Source organism: Heliangelus exortis, chromosome 3, assembly GCF_036169615.1.
Source record: "Heliangelus exortis chromosome 3, bHelExo1.hap1, whole genome shotgun sequence".
Classification (NCBI taxonomy): domain Eukaryota; kingdom Metazoa; phylum Chordata; class Aves; order Apodiformes; family Trochilidae; genus Heliangelus; species Heliangelus exortis.
The window spans coordinates 77033254-77055282 of NC_092424.1; the positions used below are offsets into that span (position 1 = coordinate 77033254).

General features: G+C 36.6%; 1 protein-coding gene across 4 annotated transcripts in view; it reads left to right on the forward strand.

Annotated features, from left to right (window-relative positions):
• EPHA7 (EPH receptor A7) overlaps nt 1–20010 on the forward strand; it is a 181353-nt gene extending 161343 nt beyond the window's left edge. For 2 of the 4 annotated variants that reach the window (XM_071741305.1, XM_071741306.1), the window contains exon 16: nt 111–3878. In XM_071741305.1, the coding sequence (XP_071597406.1) occupies nt 111–306 (196 nt within the window). In that variant the 3' untranslated portion in view covers nt 307–3878. Of the gene's footprint in view, nt 1–110; nt 3879–19865 lie in introns of those variants that run through there. The other 2 variants (XM_071741312.1, XM_071741307.1) reach the window with 2 other exon arrangements.
• Nucleotides 20011–22029: the final 2019 nt, after the last annotated feature.

The following is a 22029-nucleotide window of genomic DNA, read 5'->3' on the forward strand; positions in this document are numbered from 1 at the left end:
GTGTATACATGGCAATGACAATGATAGTGTAATTTGCCTCTATTACTTCCTAATATCAGGATTCTGCTGCACTGCCAATTTCATATCTGTTGTTATTATTTGTTTGACAGAATCAAAAACATGCCAGGTGCTTTGCAAAACAGAGAACAAGAAAAATCCCTTTCCAGAAGAGATGCCAGCCTGAATAGAAATGACATAATGGCAGGAAACAAAGGAAGCAGAAAGGGGAAGCAAAACAAGAGTTATAACCATAAGATCATGAGATTGGTTTGGAGGCACAGTGAACGCTATGAGGCATTTTTTTAAAGCGCATAAGGACTGTAGTTGGGATTAGAGAATGGAAATGTAGAAAAGAAGCATGGAAAGGAATGGAGAAGAAGGGAGGAACAGACTGGCAAGAGGAGGAAGAGTAAACAGAGGTGTATGGGAGAGGCCAGAACACACACCTGACAAACAGAGGATTATGACTAATGCCAACAATGAAAGACCACATCTGAAGAGCATGATGATTTCAGGATGATGGCGAAGCAGGACATGGCGATGCTGCTAGGCAGAGAAGAGCCAGCAAAGCTGCCCTGGAAGCCTGCCCTGGAAACTCCTCACACTAATATAACCCTGCTTCCCCATCTTCTTCCTAGCTCCCCTCTTATACACAAAATATGTATATAGAAGAGCAAAGGAGAAGGAGAAGCAGCTAAATCAAACATTTCCAAAGGCCATGCTGGGGAAGAAGTTTAAGCTGGGATGATACAGATTTATTCCTGCTGCTGCTGCTGGTAGCAAGTGACAGAAAACATCCTGTTAGTCTTTCTCATACCAATAAATCAGTGGGAGTCTTTGCCACTACTTACAAATAAGTCTTGCTGAGAAATACGCAGCAAAATTAAGATACTCCACCCAATACAGGACATTTTAAAATGTCCTTTTATTCTAGATCAGAAAGAAGCAGAAATTATAACATTAATGGTGAAATGGAAACAGGGGAAAATATTTGAGCACTTCCTTTTAAATTTAAAAATAGCAATTTGAGTATTTCAGAAAAATATAAGGGAGATTTTCTCATTGGAAAAACAATACACTTTGTAACTTCATGAAAAATTCTGATAAAATGGGGAATATTATTTACTTATGTTTGATTGGCTCATTTTACTTTTGTTTTTCCTAGAAAATTGATGTGTTTTTTGAAAGGAAACTGGAAAATTACCATTTTCAGTCTCATAGACATTTTTAACTATCCTGATTTCCAAGTTAAGAATTCCTTAAGAATAAGAAAGCTGAAAAGTGGCCAGTCTAATCTCTTCCTCACTTCCTTCTCCTCTGCTTTGATGATCAGACATGTCTAATGCTTTGTCTGCAAAGAGCAAAACCAGTTTCTATGTCTCCCTGAGAAAAGGCATTTTGCCAACTTTTTTAAGAATTCTTAACTAGATCTGCTTACAAGAAATCACCTACTTTTTTTCTTCAGAATATGTCTCCATTTAAATCCTCCTCACAGATTTTTCATTTTGCCTGGGAAAGTTTATCAGAAAGCACACTGGAAAGGCTCAGATCTTTCTGTCTCCAGTGGAACTGTTTTAGACATAGTTATAGTGTACTAGATGGACTGATATGTCAGTTGAGACACTACTACTGCTAATGTGGTGTTCTATTACTTTGGAATATATATATATATACACTTTTTGCTTGGTACTTCTTACGGCAAAATATTGATATTTAGGGTACTCTAGTTACCCGTTGTGCTTTTTCTTCTCAGTTTTAGAGGATAGCACTGAATAAATTTTTCTTCTCCTTCAGGGTAAAATGGCTTTGCATGAGTCATTCATCTTGAATGTACACCAGAGTGATACCAAGCTGGTTGTTGTGACAGTTTATCAATATGATGCCCATTTTCAGTCTCTTCTAGAAGTGGAATGATTAAAGTATAGTCTAGTGGAGACAACAGCCTCATTTAAGAGCATCTTGGTGACTCTGAATAGGATTAAAAAAATTCATCTATGTGAGGAGGAGACAACTGAAAGTCATAGCTAAAATATTACAAAAATCCCCTAACAGGTTTGGTTTGTCCATCATTTGCTTGAAAATTTTGGTAAATGGCTGCCTGCATTCTCAAATAGCAGCAATGTCCAAGTACCTTTTTTTTTAATTGTCTTCAGTTTGAACTTTGCTTAAGTTAATTAAAGTCTTGTCACCTCAGGGTAACATTTTAGCAATGAAGTTTACAGGATCTATTCTGTCAATGTAGAAACTTCAGCAGCAAAAGAACATACCAGGTATAGAAAGTTAACACAATGTTCAGCAGTTCCCACCTGAGTATTTTCATTCCACTATTATTGAAATAATACTGGATTGAAGTCATATAGCCATGATGTCAACTTACAAAATCTACCCTGCCTAAATTCCTCCTACAATCAAATGTAGATCAAAGTTTTATAGCAGTCCATGTATCATTGAAAAAGAAACAGTAAAGCAGTGTCACACCTTCTCCCCATAACACAGAAATTTTTGCATAAATTTATTTATATATTTGAAAGAACTCCATTAATTCAGTTCCACGCAACTTTCTGCAATAATAGACTCAGTATATAGCAATATCAAAACATAGTTGATATTCCTACTAATTATTTTTAGCCAAGCTCCAGATATTCATAAGTTTGCCCCTACTTCTGTCATGATAGCAGATATGGAAGATGTGTGTACCTATCTATTGACTGTGTGGCACCTCCCCATCCTCTGCTACCAAAAAAAGACATAATTTCAATTGGAAAGGTGTCATAAACTCTGAAAACTGCAATTTGACCTACCTTCTGAATTCAAACACTGAACTGGATGCATGATTTGGGAAGGGATTTAATGCCAGCTACCTCAGTAGCCATATGGTGTTAAAGAAAGACTAGAGAAAAAGGAAAAAAAAAAAAAAAAAAAAAAGGAAAAAAAAAAAGGAAAAAAGACAAAAAAGAAAAATATGACTATGTATCCTGAGAGTAAAGGAAAGCAGTTATTTTGCTGTATTTTTAACCTTGCTTATACTTTTCCTACCAATCCTTTCCTGTTGTTATCTGTCAGATTTTCCAACAAGACCTTTGGTTGTGCATAATGTAAGAATAGTTGCACTGACTCAAACCACAAGTCCTTGTAGCCCTGGGTACCTGGCAGGTGTCCTTCCTTGTAGGGGTACAGACCTGTTGTCACAAGGCCTCCTCTGTCCCCCACAGATTAGAGACACCTACAGCTGTTGACTTCCAGACATCTTCAGGGCTCTGTATCTAATATGTACAGTTCAAATGCTTCCTAAATCAGGGGGTACACTATGTTTAATAGCCTGAATTTGTTCTAGATCCTGTGAATTTACTTCCTCCTTCTGTCTGTTTCTCTCTCTGTCTTGCCCTTCTTTCTTCTGAAATAGAATGACCAGGGCTGCATGAGTTATTCAACATAAGAGTGTATGATGTATTTATGCAGTGATATAGCGAACAGTGTATTTATACAGTGGTATATATGTTTTCTATTTTGTTTATAGTTTCTTTCTTAATCATCCAAATACCCTGTTTCACACTTTGACTTGATACTGAGTGTTTGACTTGATGTTTTCAGAGCTGTCAAATATTAATTATTTTTTCTCCCAAGCAATAGTTAGTTTATAATCTCTGCCTGCTTATGTATAGTTAGACTTATTTTTGCATCATGCATTTCTTTCTGCTTTATCAAATTTCATCACCACTTTATTGCCAATGGCATTCAAAATTGTGAAATAATTTTGCAGTTCCTTACAGCCAGCTTTTGGTTTAACTTTTAAAAATAATTTTGTATCAAACTTTCTCATCTGACAGTTCTTAGATATCACATTTCCCTTTACTACTAATAAAAGTACTTTGCTTAAATCCTTTGTTTTAATTCATGCCTCAGTCCAGGAGTTTTTGCACACACTTAAGTGCCCACTTGCTGTAATTCGCTTCTGCAGTTTTTCAGGGTGGGGGAGGGAGGCCTTCAAGCTATTGTCATTTCTCTTTTATTAATTAGAACCTTTGAAAGTAGAATTTAGACCGTCTTATTGCCCACTGACAGAGTGGTTATACAGCCTTCAGAAGGAAAAATTGCTAAAGGTTAGATCCATAAAATGCACTTAGGAATAGTCTTTAGCCTCCATAGATGCTCTGACTCCTCGCAGAAGCAATAAACCCATATTAGTCATATCCCTCCACACTGGAAGAGGACAGCTGGGTGTTTAGCAACAGCCTCCACCAACACTGGCGTATCAAGCAGGGAGCAGTCAAGTGAACTGGAGAAACAGCCAGATGGGGGATATAAAACAAGCGAATCGTGTACTGATACTGGTATATTTTTTCAACATTTCCTTACTCATGGGATTACAAAAGGCTGAGATTCGAGACTTTCAGCATCTCTCCTGCAGCAGCTGTTCCTCTTGTGTATCCCACTCTTCCCTGCAGTGCATTCCAGCATCAAACTACAACACCAAGTTGACAATCCCTCTCTTTCTCTCTGTCTCAGTAAATGCTGAGCTCTCAGGGCTAGGCAACAACTGAGTGGACTTAAGGGAAGTACCCTGTCAGTCTGAACACCCAGGGCTGTGTTTAGCCACTTCTGTTTCATAGCAGCTCCAAGCTGTGGGCTGTTATAATAGCAGTTGAAGCAGTGAGAATAATTTGAACCCCAACTTAAGAAGTCTGATAAACTTTCATATTTCAAAAGGAATCACTCCTGTTTGTCCCATGGTTTATTTCACTGTAATGGTATTTTGGTAACACTCAAAAATCTGTTCTCTAGACAAGAATTACGCCATGACCCACATAACCTTATGTGAATACTGAGAGTATGTAATTGTAGGCAGGTGAGTAGGCCCCATGAGTTATCAGTATTTGTAACATGCCAGAACTCTTAGAGAGTGGGGGAAATAAGCAAACAATGTACATAGGTGATGATTGACATTTGGAGATTCTCAAGCTGAGTCCCATATTGGATATTTGAGAGGAAGAACTAAGTGTTTTTTTATTTATTTGTTTTTTTAGAAAGATCTCCACTTGCCTCTGCTAAAAAAAATACAGCAATATGTAGTACTAGGTTTATTTTTCTGTAGTTATGAAAGTATTTATCTTAAAAACTGTAGCTAGACTCGGCTGGCCAGAGACAAAAGAGAACTATCTGTCAGAGGAGATTTGTTATGTTCCTCGAGAAAGTTTAATGAATTTCCATCTGTTCCATTACAGTGCAGATGCCTGAAAATCTTTCACTAAATCAGTTGAATTTTGGGGACTAATAGGCCAAAAATTAAGAGACTACACTAATTACCAAATCAAACCGCCACACAACATTTTAAAAATTAATAACCCCTGAATGATTGCTTTCTCTATCTCTACCATGTATATATAAATATCTATATTGACATAGGCTAGTTCCTACATTTATAATTAATTTCTTACATCTGCAGTTTATTAGACGAATATGTTGGCCCAGTCTCTCTACTGCTTCAGCATCTTTTTGTATTGCTGATGTTAAGTTTAATGGGTTCTGCTTCTTAATTGACATATATTAATTGAGTAACTGTTCCAAGCAGCAGTAAAATAAAGGAGAGCAAACTGAAACCTGGGATTAGAGAAAAATTCTTAACAAATCCCAGGTCAATCATTATTTTCTTCTATGTACAGGGCAGATACAGATCTTTTTATATGCAATGACTAAATAGCAAAGCAAGTGGATTTTTATGCACTGATGCCAAATATCAGTAAAGCTACTTCTAGGAGATTTAATATACTCCATGACATGAAGGAACTGTTAGAAAGACTATGGCTTTAAACTTGGTTGAAATATTCTGAGAACTAACTTCAAGTGTATGAAATTTTTTGCCAATTCTACCATTGCATGTTTACACCAGGGCCTTTAGTAATGCTCACTCTTTGCTCACAGCACATTTCACCATCCCTTCCTAGCTCTTTTCTTTCTGTGTAGACTGGGATCAAAGACAGAATGTCCATTTCCTTTTTCAGTTGCCTCTAGCTTTTCTTTTACATTCACTTTGACTTGTTCTTGCATCACCTTATTGGCTGTTGGCTTCAGGTTTATTTAAGATTTTTCTGACTTTTTACATTTTGTATGTAAACTATACTTACATCATTGAAAGATGGACTTGATTCAATCTTTTGTTCAAATCCAACCCCCCAGAATTTAGGAAGTGAGAAATTATTGTTTCTTTAGAGAAAAAAAAGAAAAATCATCTTCCCTAGTTCTGTAAAGTCAAAACCTTTCAAATCTTTCCTGTAACATTACTTTGTACCAAATTTTCTAAAAGAAGTTTAAACATAACTTGAATCCCTTTATTAGAATCTAACCTCTTTGAAGTATTGATTTCCAATATCTGAAATGTGGGAATTTTCAGATTATTACAAACTGCAGAAACAAACAGGTATCTAAAAGTATTTAAAAAAATAAATAAATCAATAAGTATGTAAGTATTTAAAATAAAAGAAACAGCTTAAGTCAGCGCTTTTTCTTTGACATCTAGGACCTTGATTTTTTTCACGCTCAACCTCTGTCTTTCTTATGCACACACATTAGTCTGCACTTTCCTGAGTAGTCAGAAAAGTCCACTTTAGTTTTACAAATAAAGTTTTAAGCAATGGACAAAAATTCTTATTGAAGCTGAAGTCTCAAGGAAAACAAATTAAGATGGTCATTTTGGAGGCAGGTTTTCCAAGGAATTGGTTATATGCTTTACTGAATATTTCAGCTGAGTGAGACTTAAAAGATAAATTGTTGTCAGTCATAATTAATACTAACTGACAAGAATATTTCAAACTATGATGTAGTAGAATATTTCAAAAGATTATGAAGTCAACTGTTGAAGTAGATATCCCCAAAACAATAACAGTATTTCAAAATTGCAGCTCAATAACTAGAGCCAGAAGTAATGTCTTTAAGCAATATAAAATTACTACAAAGTATTTTTATCATCTAGATTTTGAAAATTGATTTGTTAATATACGCAGAGCACAGACATTTTGAAAACTTCAAACCATAACTTACAGAAAGAATAGGCAAGGCTCACAGCAATAGAAAAGAGTAGATTTTTGATTCATTCGTAGATGAATAAAGAAAAAGTCTTAAGCTTGTACAAAATATTAAAATTATCTATCCCTGAAAAATAAAGAACCATAGAATCAGCTGGGTTGGAAAGCAACTCTGAGATCACCAAGTCCAACCCTTAATCCACTACCACTGTGGTTACCAGACCATGGCACTGAGTGCCACATCAACCCCATGCAGCGCTACAGGCTGGGGACAGAGTGGCTGGAGAGCAGCCAGGCAGAAAGGGACCTGGGAGTCTGCATTAACAAGAAACTGAACATGAGCCAGCAGTGTGCCCAGGTGGCCAAGAAGGCCAATGGCATCCTGGCCTGTATCAGAAACAGCGTCACCAACAGGTCCAGGGAGGTGATTCTTCCCCTGTACTCAGCGCTGGTGAGGCCACACCTCGAGTACTGTGTCCAGTTCTGGGCCCCTCAATTTAAGAAGGATGTAGAGGCCCTGGAACAAGTCCAAAGGAGGGCAACCAGGCTGGTGAAGGGACTCGAGCACAGGCCCTATGGGGAGAGGCTGAGAGAGCTGGGGCTGTTCAGCCTGAAGAAGAGGAGGCTCAGGGGAGACCTCATTGCTGTCTACAACTACCTGAAAGGAGGATGTAGCGAGGTGGGAGCTGGACTCTTTTCACAGATGACCTCCAACAAGACAAGAGGACACAATCTTAAGTTGCGCCAGGGGAGGTTTAGATTAGATATTAGAAAGAATTTCTTCACGGAGAGGGTGATTAGGCTATGGAATGGACTGCCCGGTGAGGTGGTAGATTCTCCGTCCCTGGAGACATTTAAAAAAAGACTGGATGTGGCACTCAGTGCCATGGTCTAGCAACTGCTCCAGTGGGTCAAGGGTTGGACTAGATGATCTCTGAGGTCCCTTCCAACCCGGCTAATTCTATGATTCTATGATCAGTCTCTTTTTAAAAACCTCCAGGGACAGAGAATCCACCACCTCCCTGGGCAGCCCATTCCAATGTCTGATCACCCTCTCCGGAAAGAATTTCTTCCTAATATCTGACCTAAACCTCCCCTGGCAGAGGTTTAGTCCATGCCCTCTTGTCTTACTGGTAGCTTCCCAGGAGAAGAGACCAACCCTCTCCTGGCTACACCCTGCTTTCAGGGAGTTGTAGAGAGTGATGAGGTCTCCTCTGAGCCTCCTCTTCTCCAGGCTGAACAGCCCCAGCTCCCTCAGCCCTTCCTCACAGGACTTGTGCTGGATCCCTTCACAGCCTCCTTGCTCTTCTCTGGACCTGCTCCAGCACCTCAATCTCCTTCCTGAACTGAGGAGCCCAGAACTGGACACAGTACTCAAGGTGTGGCCTCACCAGTAGTGAGTACAGGGAAAGAATCACAAAAAAATGCAGGAATTGTCATATTAATCCATTCAGTATATTTTTGGTGGTTTTTTTCTCTAGAGTGATAAATTGTACATCCATTTTGATGGTTGAAGAGAAAAAAGAAAGTGAAGGATTTAGACACTATTGTCATCATCACATCCTAATTATTACTGAATCAGGTGTATAAATCTTTGGGTAGGTCTAGACCAAGTTCTTAGGCAAAAGATAAAAACATCTTGCTTTAAGTTTACCAGAAATTTTCTCTACCTACCTACAAGTGCCCACAGACATTAAAGTATACATGGAAAATCAGACATAGAGAGACCAATCCAGAGGTCTTATCTTTGTTTCCTCTACTCAAGAACTACAGGCATGTTCAGATTTAAACAACTTTTTAAGGAAAACTTTTCTTTTGTTTGATATCTGAATTGAAATTACTCAAAAGCCTCCATATGGACAGAGATGTAATTTTCTAAAACTAACAAAAGCAAGCACTTAGCGATGTAATCCACACTCTTGCTTTCCTATTTGTGTCTCTATCTACTGCTTCTATTTTAAGAACATCTTTACTTTCCAACCCCTTCCTTGCTCCCTTACTTTTTGGAGAAGATTAACATAATTGCTGACTAACTGCATTCCCCCAAGGAACCTCAGAAAAAAACCCTCAAAGTTACATATTAATGGACACATTAAAGTAATGCAATAACCCCTCTTTTACCCTTGAAAATAAGGGGCATTGCTTCTCCCATTTTCTTCCCTCCAGTCTGCCCTCATGTTCATTTTTATACTAAAGTATTCCCAAAGGAGAAAACAGTGCAGAAGTTCTGAAACTTTTCCTTTTTTTCAGTCATGATTGCTAGTGGGAATGGATTTAGTAAGGACAATGTAACCAGGATTTAAAATATCAGGTACTATTAGGTGACATTAAACGTAATGAAATCTCAAGGTCAACTTAATTTCTTACCTCTCTTTATCCTTCTGCCACATAGTGCTGTATCTCAGGAGCTGCCACCAACTGCTACCACCAGAATGTTTGCTTAATTAGTAATCAGTCATGTCACTTGATCTGATCTCATCCAGTCTGACTCTTGAACCTGAGTACAACAACAAAAAAGGAAATTGGAAACTCTTAGCAACTATGTGTTTATTCCACTTATTCTCAGCGGCATTGTTTCAGCAGCAGTCCGAGCTTTCATTATGCTACACTAACAGGCATGTTTGGATTTCATGGCTTTGGTAGTTATTCATTTAGGATTATTCTGTAGCACTAAGAAGCAAAACATTTAACTACCATCCAAATAACTCCATCAAATTCTAGAAGATAAGGTTTCTTAGCAATTCAACAGCATTAAGATAGGGGAAAAGCTTTTTAACAAAATTCCAAATAATACATCCTTTCTCTTCAGTAACCATTTCAGTATAGAAAGTACCCATCATAGACAAATGAAGAGAGTATCTCATTGCTGAGGCCTAGTCCAACAAGTCTCTTAAGCAGACCATCACATAAATACAAGAATATGTCATCAAAGTAACTATGATCACCCATATAATTACAATTACACAGAAGGGTATGAGCTTTCCTGGATTAGGGTCTAAAGAATGAGACATTTAAGATCAGCCTGTCATGTAATAAAAATACTTACTATTTTTTAAAGACATTACATATGAATAAAAATTATCTTGCCTTTTGACTTCTAGACTTCAAATGTGAAAATGCTGCACATTAAATGATCACTGTGTTCCTAAACTAAGTAGCTGTTGAAATGGCAATCGTAAAGTGCTAACCTCTGCTACCAATAAACAAAAGTAAATCACAGCAGAAAACTTGTTTATGTGCAGTAATCTCCAGAGGATTAGCATTTCAAGGGATCAGATTTCCTAAAACTCCTCTTTCCTGATAACAGCCTCTGCTGTGAGGTGACACACGAATAGGCATAAATTATCTAGAGCTGCAGATAAGCAGAGGCCATTTGGGGGTTCTGAGTGCAATATAAATAGATGCAAAACAGTAGGGGAACTGGTGCTCATCACAAACCTCAAAAGGATTAGTAGTTCAGGCTCTGATTTCCTTGCTGTTGTTAGCCACAATTTATCATCAGACAGTGACTGAGAGTGTGCCTTATCTGTGATAATTTAATGGCTTAATGGCAGTTCCTTTATCTGGGGGTCATAATTAAGCTTGTTTGATCAGGTTCCTAACAAGCACCTTGCTTGTATTTTTAGCTGGGCTTATTTTTTTCTCTGTGTGGAGGAGCATTTTTGCTAATTAGTATTAACAATATTATTGTTAACAATTACTGGTAATGATAACAATCTCATAAAAGGTTAGCATTTATCTGGAGGAAAAATGCAAGCCAAAAAAAAGATGCAAGTCTCTTTTAATTTAAATACATTTATAGGAAATGTTAATTGCAGTGTCTCAGCACTGCTCATTTGTCAGATTCAAATCTAACTCAAATGCAAAACTAAAAATGAAAAACAACCACACAGAATCACTTTCAATGGACTCATTTTATCTGGTTGAAATTTAATACCAATCTGAAAGTAAAGTTGACTGCTACTTTACAGTGCATTTGCTGTCCTTCTCTATCATCTTGCTAATGAACTGTTTCTTCCACTGTCATGATAATTTTCTCAACAAAAGATGAACTTAGAAAGATCTTATTATTGCTGTTTAAGAACACAGATGACACAAAAATTAATCTGTTGACACTTTGTCTGTTGATAGTACTACAAAAAGCAACAAATACTATTTTTCAAAATGTACTGAATATCAGAAATTTGAAAGGAACATTTTCCAAGATTTTTATTTATTATTTGCTTTAGTAAAAATGTAGTGGATAATTTTGATTGGTGAGGAAGAAAACAGACAACTACAGGGAAGACTGAATTCGTTCTTTATTTTTAAGGAAGATGAAGTAAAAGAGAAAAAAACTTCAGATTTTCTTATCATTGTAATTTTTTTTATGAAATACTTAGGAGGCCACAAAAAGAGGTGCATAGGTTACTTACTGTCATTAAGGGAAACTGAGTCACTGCCTATAAAAGTAATCTGAAAAATCTGATCACACATGTATAGACACAGGTGGTATGGGTGTAACAAGTTTAAATATGCATATAAATCTATTTAATGTGACTATGTTAATTATGCATTATATATCTTATGTTTATATATACATTTAGTCAGACATAATTATGTGCAGTCACATTTATTGAACTTTGTTTTTAGAAAAGGTCTTATTTTTCTCTTGAAGAAAAAATCAATAGCAGGACAGAGAATCTATGTGTCTAGCTTAAATTAATTACTTAGGTGCTTAAGAAAGACATGGTTTATTAAGGGTGGTTCGTTCCATTTAGTTACTTTATTCCATGGAGTTACTTGTTTTAAAATAGTATGTGTTGCTCTTCTTTCCCATGGCAGCAGATGAATCTCAAGTGATGCGGTTAAACTTGTACATGGCTGAAGGTTAGATGAGATGTATTCCACCCATGTGAATGAAAGAAATAGTGAATAGGATAACAGAATCGTTTTGCTTGCTAAAGATGATGAAGTTCAATTTGACACTGCCAAGTCCATCACTAAACTATGTTTCTAAGCACCACAGTATCTACATGCCTTTTAAATACCTCCAGGAATGGTGACTCAACCCCTTCCCTTTGCAGCCTGTTCCAGAATTTTTCTTTTTTTCATGTAATTTCATTTCATGTCATTTCAGAATGAGAATTCCCAAAACTTTCACATCAAGTTGTGTCCCTGTTCTGTGCAAATGAAAGGACTGTCACAGGAGTATTGTATATGCATATGTAAATGAATATAATTCCTACCTCATATAAATAAGACTCACCTGAGATCCTTGAACCTACCAACTTTTCTATCTTGATATCAAACAACCTACAGTAATGAGTGGTTAATTAAACAGAGCAGCAAAAAACAAAACAAAACAAAAAACCAAACAAACAAAAAAAACCCAAAAAACAAAAAAACCCAAACCACAATAAAACAAAAAAAACTTGAAAAGAACTCACTTATGTTCTTTCTCCTATCATAGTAATGTTACTGGCTATTGTTGCATTTTGCAGGTGGATCAAAAATGGCTTGTGTTCAGGTGTTTCAGTCTGGCAATTGGATTTTAAGCTTGCTATCTGACCAAGAGGATTTTACTGGGAATATTGGAGAGTGCAGGCTCAAATGACCTTCGTTCCACACAAAGCCTTGATTCAGATCTTGATGAAATCAATGGAAATCTTTCCATTGACTGTGGTGGGATGAGGGTGAAGGTGACAGCCATATTGCAGCAGGAGCTGGCAGTTGCCAGGGAAGTTTGCCTGAAATTTTACTGAGATACGAAACAAACAAAATGTGTGAGAGAAATGACAAGGTGTAAGGGAGATTGCAATATAACACACTGAAATCCTTACCCAATATCTGTAGCTAAGGTCATTAACACTTGAGTGCTGAGCTGACTCTGGGAGGCCTTGATGAGATAAGCCCACACAACCACCAAGATGTCTGTTTAACACATTTAACTTCTCAGATAGCTTTCCAAAAGTAACACAGGAAGATTCCTTGATTAATATTATTTTCATTGTTGTCGATATGTGACAGCCTTAGTAGACTATTTTTCCACCACTAGAATAAACTGTTAAGGATACATAAAATAGCAATCTTTGCTCAGCTCACAGTGAGAATGGAGACAGCATCATGCAGTCACCACTGTGCAATGTTGTTACTTGTTCACTAGCTAGTGCCAGATATAATATAGCCAAATAAATCTCTGAGAACAAAAACATCACGAGGCTTGTGAACTGCTGAAGCTTAAAACTGAAGTTCACCAAAGGTTTGGTGTTGTCAGTTTAAAAAATAATAAATATCCTAAATTTATCTCGTTTTAATTCTGGCCATCACTATATGCTCTTGCTAAAAAGAAAACACAGCTATATAAAAATAGTTGCTCTCATATCTGAAAACTGAAATAAATTTTCAGTTAAAATAAATGCATCTTACTGTTTTCTGTCCCTGGATTCGTGGTCAGGATTACTGCTGCAATACATTTGCCATTTTGATTTTGTGCAATTTTTCATGTAATTTGTAATTTTCTTTTAACATTTTCAGTCACATTGTTCTTCTTGTATTTTTAGCTTTAATAACATGCTTATATTCATTGTAGGTGTATATTTATATTGATATTTGCATACCTAGATGTGGATCTATAAAACCATAAATTATCACTTTTTCTTTGATGTACAAACAATTTTCAATAATCTATTTTTACCCACAAACAGACATGTTATTACTGGAAAACAGTCCCAGATACAATTTGCATACTTCCATCACAAAGACAAATTTTGTTCCCACTAGCATGTAAATGTTGTTTTCACTAGATTGGATCCAATTATGAACCTATGACAAACTCCTTGATATTTAAGACATTTTTTATTTCATTATGAAAATTTTGTATAATACGGTCTTCTCATCCAAACTCTTGAATTCTATTTTCAGCTCTTCCACTGATTTAGTATTCTATTATAAAGAAAACCTTTAATCTCTCTGAACTTCAGTTTACTCATTTGAAGTAGATGAGGAGACAAGTAGGATTAATTGATGTTTTTAAAGCACTCTGGGACCTTGTCATGGAAAATAAGACAGAAGTGATAAATATTCTTAAAGGTATACTCATTCTTTGTTCCATTTTTTTGCCAAAAATCTATGTCTTATTAATAAATTTAGGATTATCCATTCAACTCATACTCTTTTCACAGTACGAATTGTTCAAAATGAGGCAGCATGATGTATTTTTATATTCAAATCCCTATTTTCTCAAAAATCTAAAATACTGTGCCCATGGTATGGAAAAGTGAGTCTTTTTCCTGAAATATGCCCTTCAATGTCATGATGCTCTTATTAAATTCCCAAATTTGCAATTCTCTGTGCATCGGGAGACTGTGGAATACATATGGAATCCCAGTGGTATATGGCTCAAAATGTTTAGCAGAGTTCAGTTGTGGACCAGGCAAGGCAATAGGAATGAACATGATGGTAATATAAACCAGCATCCTATGATCAGTATACACATTAATATATATTCACATATAAAACGCAATGCATATGTAACTATATATATTATATATATATATATGTATATATATACATGCAACAAAGTAATAATCAGCTTTCAACATCATGAGCTATTTGGCAGTGAACTAGTAATACATATTCAAACCTTGCTTTGAATTTGGTGGTCTCTGGAAAAGAAGGGCAGATAGTGACGTATCTGCAGTTTTGACCTCACAGTTCTAGAGGGACAGGAACTTTTGGGTCTGTTCTGGGTCTACTTTATATTCTGGAATAGAATTTATCCCATGATGTCCTAGTTACAGGATACCAATATCTAATACTAGAATTTAAGAATGAGAAAAATGTATAGAATTTTCTTCTACAATAGCTCTTTGGACCCAGTGAGAGTCCTAACAAGGCAAGGGGAAGGGGAACAGAGGACACATTAACTTATTTTATTGTCAGATGTTTTTCTTCAACATTAAGAAATAACTCGCAACACGGAAGAGATAATATCCACAGTTATTATCCACAATGTATTGTTATTTCCTTACAGATTTTATGGTGCTGATTGGGAAAGCAATCTCTCTCTCAGGGACTGAGGGAGATGACAAGTTGGAGAGAATTATTAATTACTAGTTACTATTCATGGGGTTTCTGTTTAAATGGGCAAGAATATGAGTTTGGGATGCGAAATCAAGCTTCTGATTCCCAGGCAGCTGGGAGCAGTATCACTGGAAATACATCCAGTGGATATATTTTGGAACACTTTTAACTTCAAGCTCTTTCATGTAATTTTAATGGCTCATTTGACAAAATGATGCAGGGGGACAAACAAAATTACGAGGTCCTCCCAGATTAGAATCAGAAAGAAAAAACATTCCTTTTTTCATAAAGTTGTGCAGGGACACTCTTCTGAAATAAATGAAGAAGAGGAGTATAAGTTGAAGATATTAAGTAAAAAAAAAGTCACTATTGTTACCTTGGTAGTTGTAAGCTACTCTATGCAGCACATAAACCTGTGCTGGCTTTTCAGTTCCTCAGCAGACTAAGCAGCAGTTACTCACATGCTTAGAAATCTCAACCTACCACTGGCAAAAAAGAATATATTTCTGTGACTAGCGAAATATTTTTCATGTCTTAACCATTGCAATTTCAACAGGTGGGAAACGGTTTTCATATTGCAAATCTTGACATTTTGCTCAGAAAACATCTTTCCAGGGACATGGGAAGCATTATAACATATTTTGAAAAAAGCCATATCCTCAGGGAGAAGTGATGAAACTTTGCTCTCATCAAGATTCTCTTGCAATCACAAGAAAACAGATACACTGCTCAAGCACTGTGATTTTAAGTTAAAAGCAGGACATCACAAAGGGTGAAAAAAACCAATGCACAGAGGCCAAATGCTTCCTTTTCTTGAAAGTAGTTAAGGCGTTATCAGACCATGGTACAAGGTATCAGTAGAGCTGGCCTAAAAATAAAAGATCCCTGGTGTTAAGTCAAGATGACAAAGTTTAGCCTTTACTGAGAAACCTGCCTGTGTTAAAAAAAAAACAAACTGAGGAAAAAAACAAATTCCCTTATAATTTAGCTTTACTTATTAATCCTTTTCTTATTCACAGAATCATACTGGTTGGAACAGACCTTTAAGATCATCCAATCCATTCATTAACCTAACTCTACTGAGCCCATTGCTAAACTACGTTCCTAATCACCACATCTACACATCTGTTAAAAACCTCCAGGGATGGTGACTCCATGAACTGGGCAGTCAGTTTCAGTGCCTGACAACCCTTTCAGTGAAGACATTTTTCCTATTATCCAACCTAAGGCTCCCCTGGTGAAACTTGAGGCTGTTGCCTCTTGTTCTATCACTTACTAGGGAGAAGAGACTGTCCTCCACCTCACAACAACCTCCTTTCAGGTCATTGTAAAGAGTGATAAGGTCTCTCTCAGCCTTCTTTTCTCCAGACTAAACAACCTCTGTCCCCACAGATGCTCCTCATAAGACTTGCTTTCCTGATCCTTCACCAACTTTCTTGCCCTTCTCCAGCATCTCAGTGCCCTTCTTGTAGTGAGGGGCCCAAAACTGAACACAGTATTTAAGGTGCAACCTCACCACTACTGTGTACAGGGCAGGGATCAATTCCCTAGTCTAGCTGGCCACACTTTTTCTGATGCAGGTCAGGATATCATTGAGCTTCTTGGCCATCTGGGCACATTTCTGCCTCATATTCAGCTTGCTGTAGACCTCTTCTCCTAAGTCCTTTTCCTCAGCTTTCCAGCCACTCTTCCCCAGGCTTGTAGCATTGCATGGGGTTTTTGTGATTCAGGTGGAAGACTCAATACTTGGCCTTGTTAAACCTCATATGATTGGCCTCTGCCCATTGGACCAGCCTTCCCAGATCCCTCTGTAGACCCACTCTACCCTCAGGTAGATCAACACTCCTACCCAATTTAGTGTCATCTGCAAATCAATCAATCTTCTCATCCAGATAAGTAATAAAGATATTAAAGAGAACTGGTCCCAGCACTGAGCCCTGAGTAACACCACTTGTGAACAGCCTCCAGCTGGATTTTAACTTCATTCACCACAACTATCTAGGCCCATCCATCCAGATTTTTTTGTTGTTGTTTTTGGTTTTTTTAATGACTACCAATCAGTCTCCAAAACAGGTCAGAGTCTGCCTGCCAGAAGTCCAAGGTGACAGTTCCACTAACCTTCCTACTCACCTCTCCAAGGATAGAGATTGGTGTTATGACAGTGGATTTACCATTAACTAATTTGACAAATATTTCTGGCTTACTACTATAATTTAATTTGTAACAACAGCTTCAGAATGTTCAGCTAGACCTGTTCTTCACTTCCTTTGGATTGTTATTGTCCCTTACAAGCCAATAAGTCACTGTTAGTGGCATAGCATCTCCATTTGGGTGTAAATTTACCCTTTTCCATGGTTTAAATAACTCACAAGAACATCAGACTTCATATGCATATGCAGTTTCTCTTGCATGCATTGAATGAAAAGCATAATTACCTCTTTCTTCAGTGCAAAGTGAGATGCTGACAGTTTTTTCATAAAACCTATAGACCTCCCAAAAGAAACAAAATATCTGTCGTCTGGCCAAGTTGACATTGACTTTACTACATGCATGTAAGTAGCAGATGTGTTTTCTGAGGCCTTTTCTCACATTACTAACAGAGTGGAAACAGATCTAAAGCTATTGAGGGCTGGCGACAATAACTATGGATGCTTTGTGTTTTGATGTGAAGGGGAAATACTGAGATCTACAAGCTCCTTGCATTCTTTTTGAGTTCAGATTTTTAATCCAATGTAGACAAGTAGTTAATCCCTATAGAATTAGGACAAACTTTGTTATGGACAGCACTTTCCCATCCTGTGCAAAAAAGGAATTTTTCATAGCATATGGTAGCATAGGTGTGAGTTTGCTGTGAAGTTCTCTGAAGTTGCTTCACAGGCTTCACAGTGTAATTCAGTGGCAATTTATTTTCCCAGAGATAGTAGTACAATATGCAAGAGAGGAAGCTTTATAATCAGTGTTTAAAGTTAATACCGTTGCATAAGCTGCTGTACACTTTTACACTGTTCCTTCCTTTTCTACTCTTGCATCATCAGTATTTGATGGAACAAAGAAAACAGAGCAAACATGGTCTGTGTTCTGTAATCTGAAGAGTTTCCAAAGCAATGAAAGGAGAACATGCATGTGGTCTACTGAGGACTGGTTGGTCCAAGTTCTGCTCCATGTTCTATTGCAATTAATTAGTCAGTCAGTCATTAAATTTGACTGGAATCATACTTCCTCTTAGTTTCAGATGTCATTATAAAGAAAGTTCAAAACACATCAGAAACATTAGTCAATACTGTTTTCGGTTCAGAAATCTCAGTAGCAACCCCAGTACACATTGGGTACTGGGTGCACAATTGGTGTGCACCATTGGTGCACAATTAGAGAAAAGAAAGTCAATCAATCCAGGAATTACAAGAAATCCAGAAGTTGTCAAGGCAATGTTTCTATCAAACAGGAGAGAGAATTACAAAAATTCATTAAATACTCTGCAATTTTCTTTCAATTGCCTGTTCAGGTAGAGGAAATAATGATTTATACTGACCTTTCAGCAGTTGTACTTTCCTGCTAAGAAATATTTTGGAGAAAAAATAATGGTAAAAAAAAGGAAAGGGGAAGGGAAGGAAATAGTGATACTTGGAGCATTTAAAATTTCATGGCAGAATCAAATACATTCAAAATTCACTTGTTAAATGGCGTATTTTTGGTAATTATAGCATTACAGTAATTTTGGTGCCATTGATCTTTTCAGATACATGTGTAGGTCTATTGATCGCAAATCTGCCCCACTGTTATACTAACAGATGCACAGTTATTTATCTTGGAAACAATCCACATCCCCTTTTTGGAAAGATCAGAGAAGCCATTTAAGGCTGACATGGCATCTTGTGTAGAGGAACTGTTCTACCCTTCCTATAAATGGGCAAAAATGATGCCAGACCAGTGCAAAAATGCCAAGAAAAAAATGATCATTCCATGTATCATCATCTTTTCAATGTTCTCTGGTATTTTAAGTCAACATCTTTCTCAGATTACATGTTGTGTAGCAAGAGCAGCTTGCTACTGAACTTGCTAATTGTTCATTGTTCTCCTTCTTTTCCCAAACTTGTATTTTACTAACATTTGTTAAGTGCTCCTGTGGGCTGACAAAGAAAAAAAACGCAACAAAACCAACCAAACAAAAGCTAAAAACAACAAAAAAAATGCTCACTAAAAGGGACCTAATAGCTCAACAGTATGAGCTAAGGTTATTAAACTGTATCCTAAGTGGTGCCTGGGCTACTGGAAATATAAATAAATAATGAGGAAAATACAGGAAATCTGTGCTCAGAAGAGATTAGTATTCAGATTGTTGGGGTTCAGCTAGTGCCAGGAGCTATATGATGTACAAAACATGCCATTTGTATATTCATTTAGTGAGATAAAATCTTAGCTCTATTAGCAGAATTGCCTTGGTGAAAAATACTGAAATGACATACTCTATAAATAAAACAAATCAAAGATAATATCCACTTTCTTGTCTGCTTTTGAGATTTTGGACTATACTATTAATTTTTTTTTTTTTTTTTACCTCTCCTGTTAGGACTGTTTTGATATATGGCTCAAGTACTTGGAGCTGATTCTTTCAGACACTTAAATGGAAATCCAAGCCACTGGCAACAAAATACTTGGATTTGCACTGAGTGATCAACAAAATTTCCTATAAGAGGAACATAGGGACAGTTTCTATCATCATTGTAGTCAAATGTTGATATTATTCACATATTTTTTTTCTTTCCCTTTTTCTCTGATAACTAGGACAAGCCTTAAGAATACGGAGGTAAGTGATTTCTTGGACTTCCAAAGATCTGTGGATGCTATTCCCATGAACGTCCTCTTTCTCTGTAGGATATCTGAAGGAGCTTACTCCTCCTTCCTAAAAGGGTAAGGATTTAAAATCATCTAGCATGGGCTACAAGGTCAAAGAAACATTACACAAATCGTTCTCATGACAGAACTGTTGTATTAACATATTTTAGAATGACAGTAGTGTTATACATTCCATTTTTCAATGATTAAACTTATGAAATTCCTGGGGGAGATCAACGACATTTCTGTACTAGTGTTCTTAAGACATCTGGGTATATGGTTAAGGGGATAAATAGATGAAGTGTAGTACCTACAAGGTTGAAGTCCTGAACTGGGGAGGTAAAAGGTACAGCAGGATGGTGAAAATAGAGATAACAGTATTTGAGATCAGGATTGCAAAATAGCTTCTCAGAAAGAAGAACAGAAGAACTGCAGACACTGCAGGATAAATTAGGGCTTGACTTAATCTTATTAGTAGTCTTAATTTCCCTAAAGCTAATAATGCTGAACTTCATCACAATAGCTTAAAAAAAAAAAAAAAGTGAGAGAGGAATAGGGGACTATGGTTACAACAAAGTACCAGATTAGGTGCAGGTTCCCAATTTGAAATGTTTTTTTCAGCAACTCAGTCCTGAAGAGCGTGGGTGATTTTGCCCATAGGATCCATGTACCTAATTAATGTGTTTTACTTAGATCAAAAGATTATAAATTCTCACAGCAGTTTGTTTTGTTTTGCTGGGAAGTAAAAGGAAAAGAGGAAGAAGTAAAGGGGGGAGCATGCAAGGCAAGATTGATTTTGGAGTTTGTAATGGCAGGTTTATTGATTCTGACTCATGAAGTATGAAGTTATAGATTTCTGTGATGTTACAAAGCCAGCTAAAGCAGCTACATAATGTCACACACTACACAAGTATTGGTCAATTAGATTCTTGCTTTATATTTTTGGCTGTTTATGAAACCTTGTAGATGTGATATAACAGCTGGATCAACCATCCAGCTTTTCTTATTTAGTAGCAACCTATATGGTGTACTCTACAAAAACAGGAGCAAAAGAGTTATGTTCTCTGCTACAGATAAGATTTTAACATCAAAATTAAGAAGAGAGATGGCAATGGCATTCACTTTTTTTTTTTAGCATTTTTATTTAAATGGAAAGCATTTGGTATTAAAAAAATCATTGCTTTACTATAAATAAGAAGATAAATGTACTTTTTTTCCTGTGCATACTAGTCATTTGCCTGGGAAGTTTAAATCTCAGGAACTGGGCATTTGCCAGTGATATGATCCACACCATAACCATATAATTAATAAATAACTTCAAACAAAACCTGAACCCATTTGCAGGAAGAAAATTTGTCATATTTAGTCTAGAAGTGTTTCAGTTAAGCATCATGATGGCAGATTTCCTGGAAAATAAACTTTGAGATTGGCTTATCTACTGACTCTAGAGCCAGTGTAGAGAACAAGAGTGATATTTAGTTAGAGCACCAAAGCAAGGGGTTTGCTGTTTGCTTAATTTTGGTTTTGAATGTTTGGTGTCGGTTTTTTTTCACTTACATTAGAGATGGCCAGATAAGCAAATATGAGGCAAGGCAATCCAAAATTCTCACTCCTAATTTGACTTGACATGCAAAATGTCTGTATACTTACATTTGACGCCTTTAGAAGGTAGTATGAATTTGGTTATTTCCTAGATTTTAACTATGATTGCTGAAGGAAAAATTGTTTTCAAAGACAAACAAGATAACAAACAGTCCTGAAAATGTTTTTTTTCTACAATTTTTTTTCTAAAGCCAGGACATTGTAACTAGAAGAATGTATGGTCCCACAAAATACATAGAGATGAGTCTTTACAAGCCTCTAAGAAATCTATATGTGTGACTGAGTATTGCTGCACAAGTATGTCCATCAGCATGAATCAAGCTCGTGTGACAATAGAAGCAACAATCAGTACAGCAGCACTTTTTACAATGGGATGAAAATTATTTTTCATAGTAAATAATATTTCCATCCATTTAGAAAATGGAAATCTACTTTAGAAAATATGTGCTGCAGTACTATTGTCTTAACCCTGTGCATACATGTGTACACACAAAAAACCCCAAAAAACACT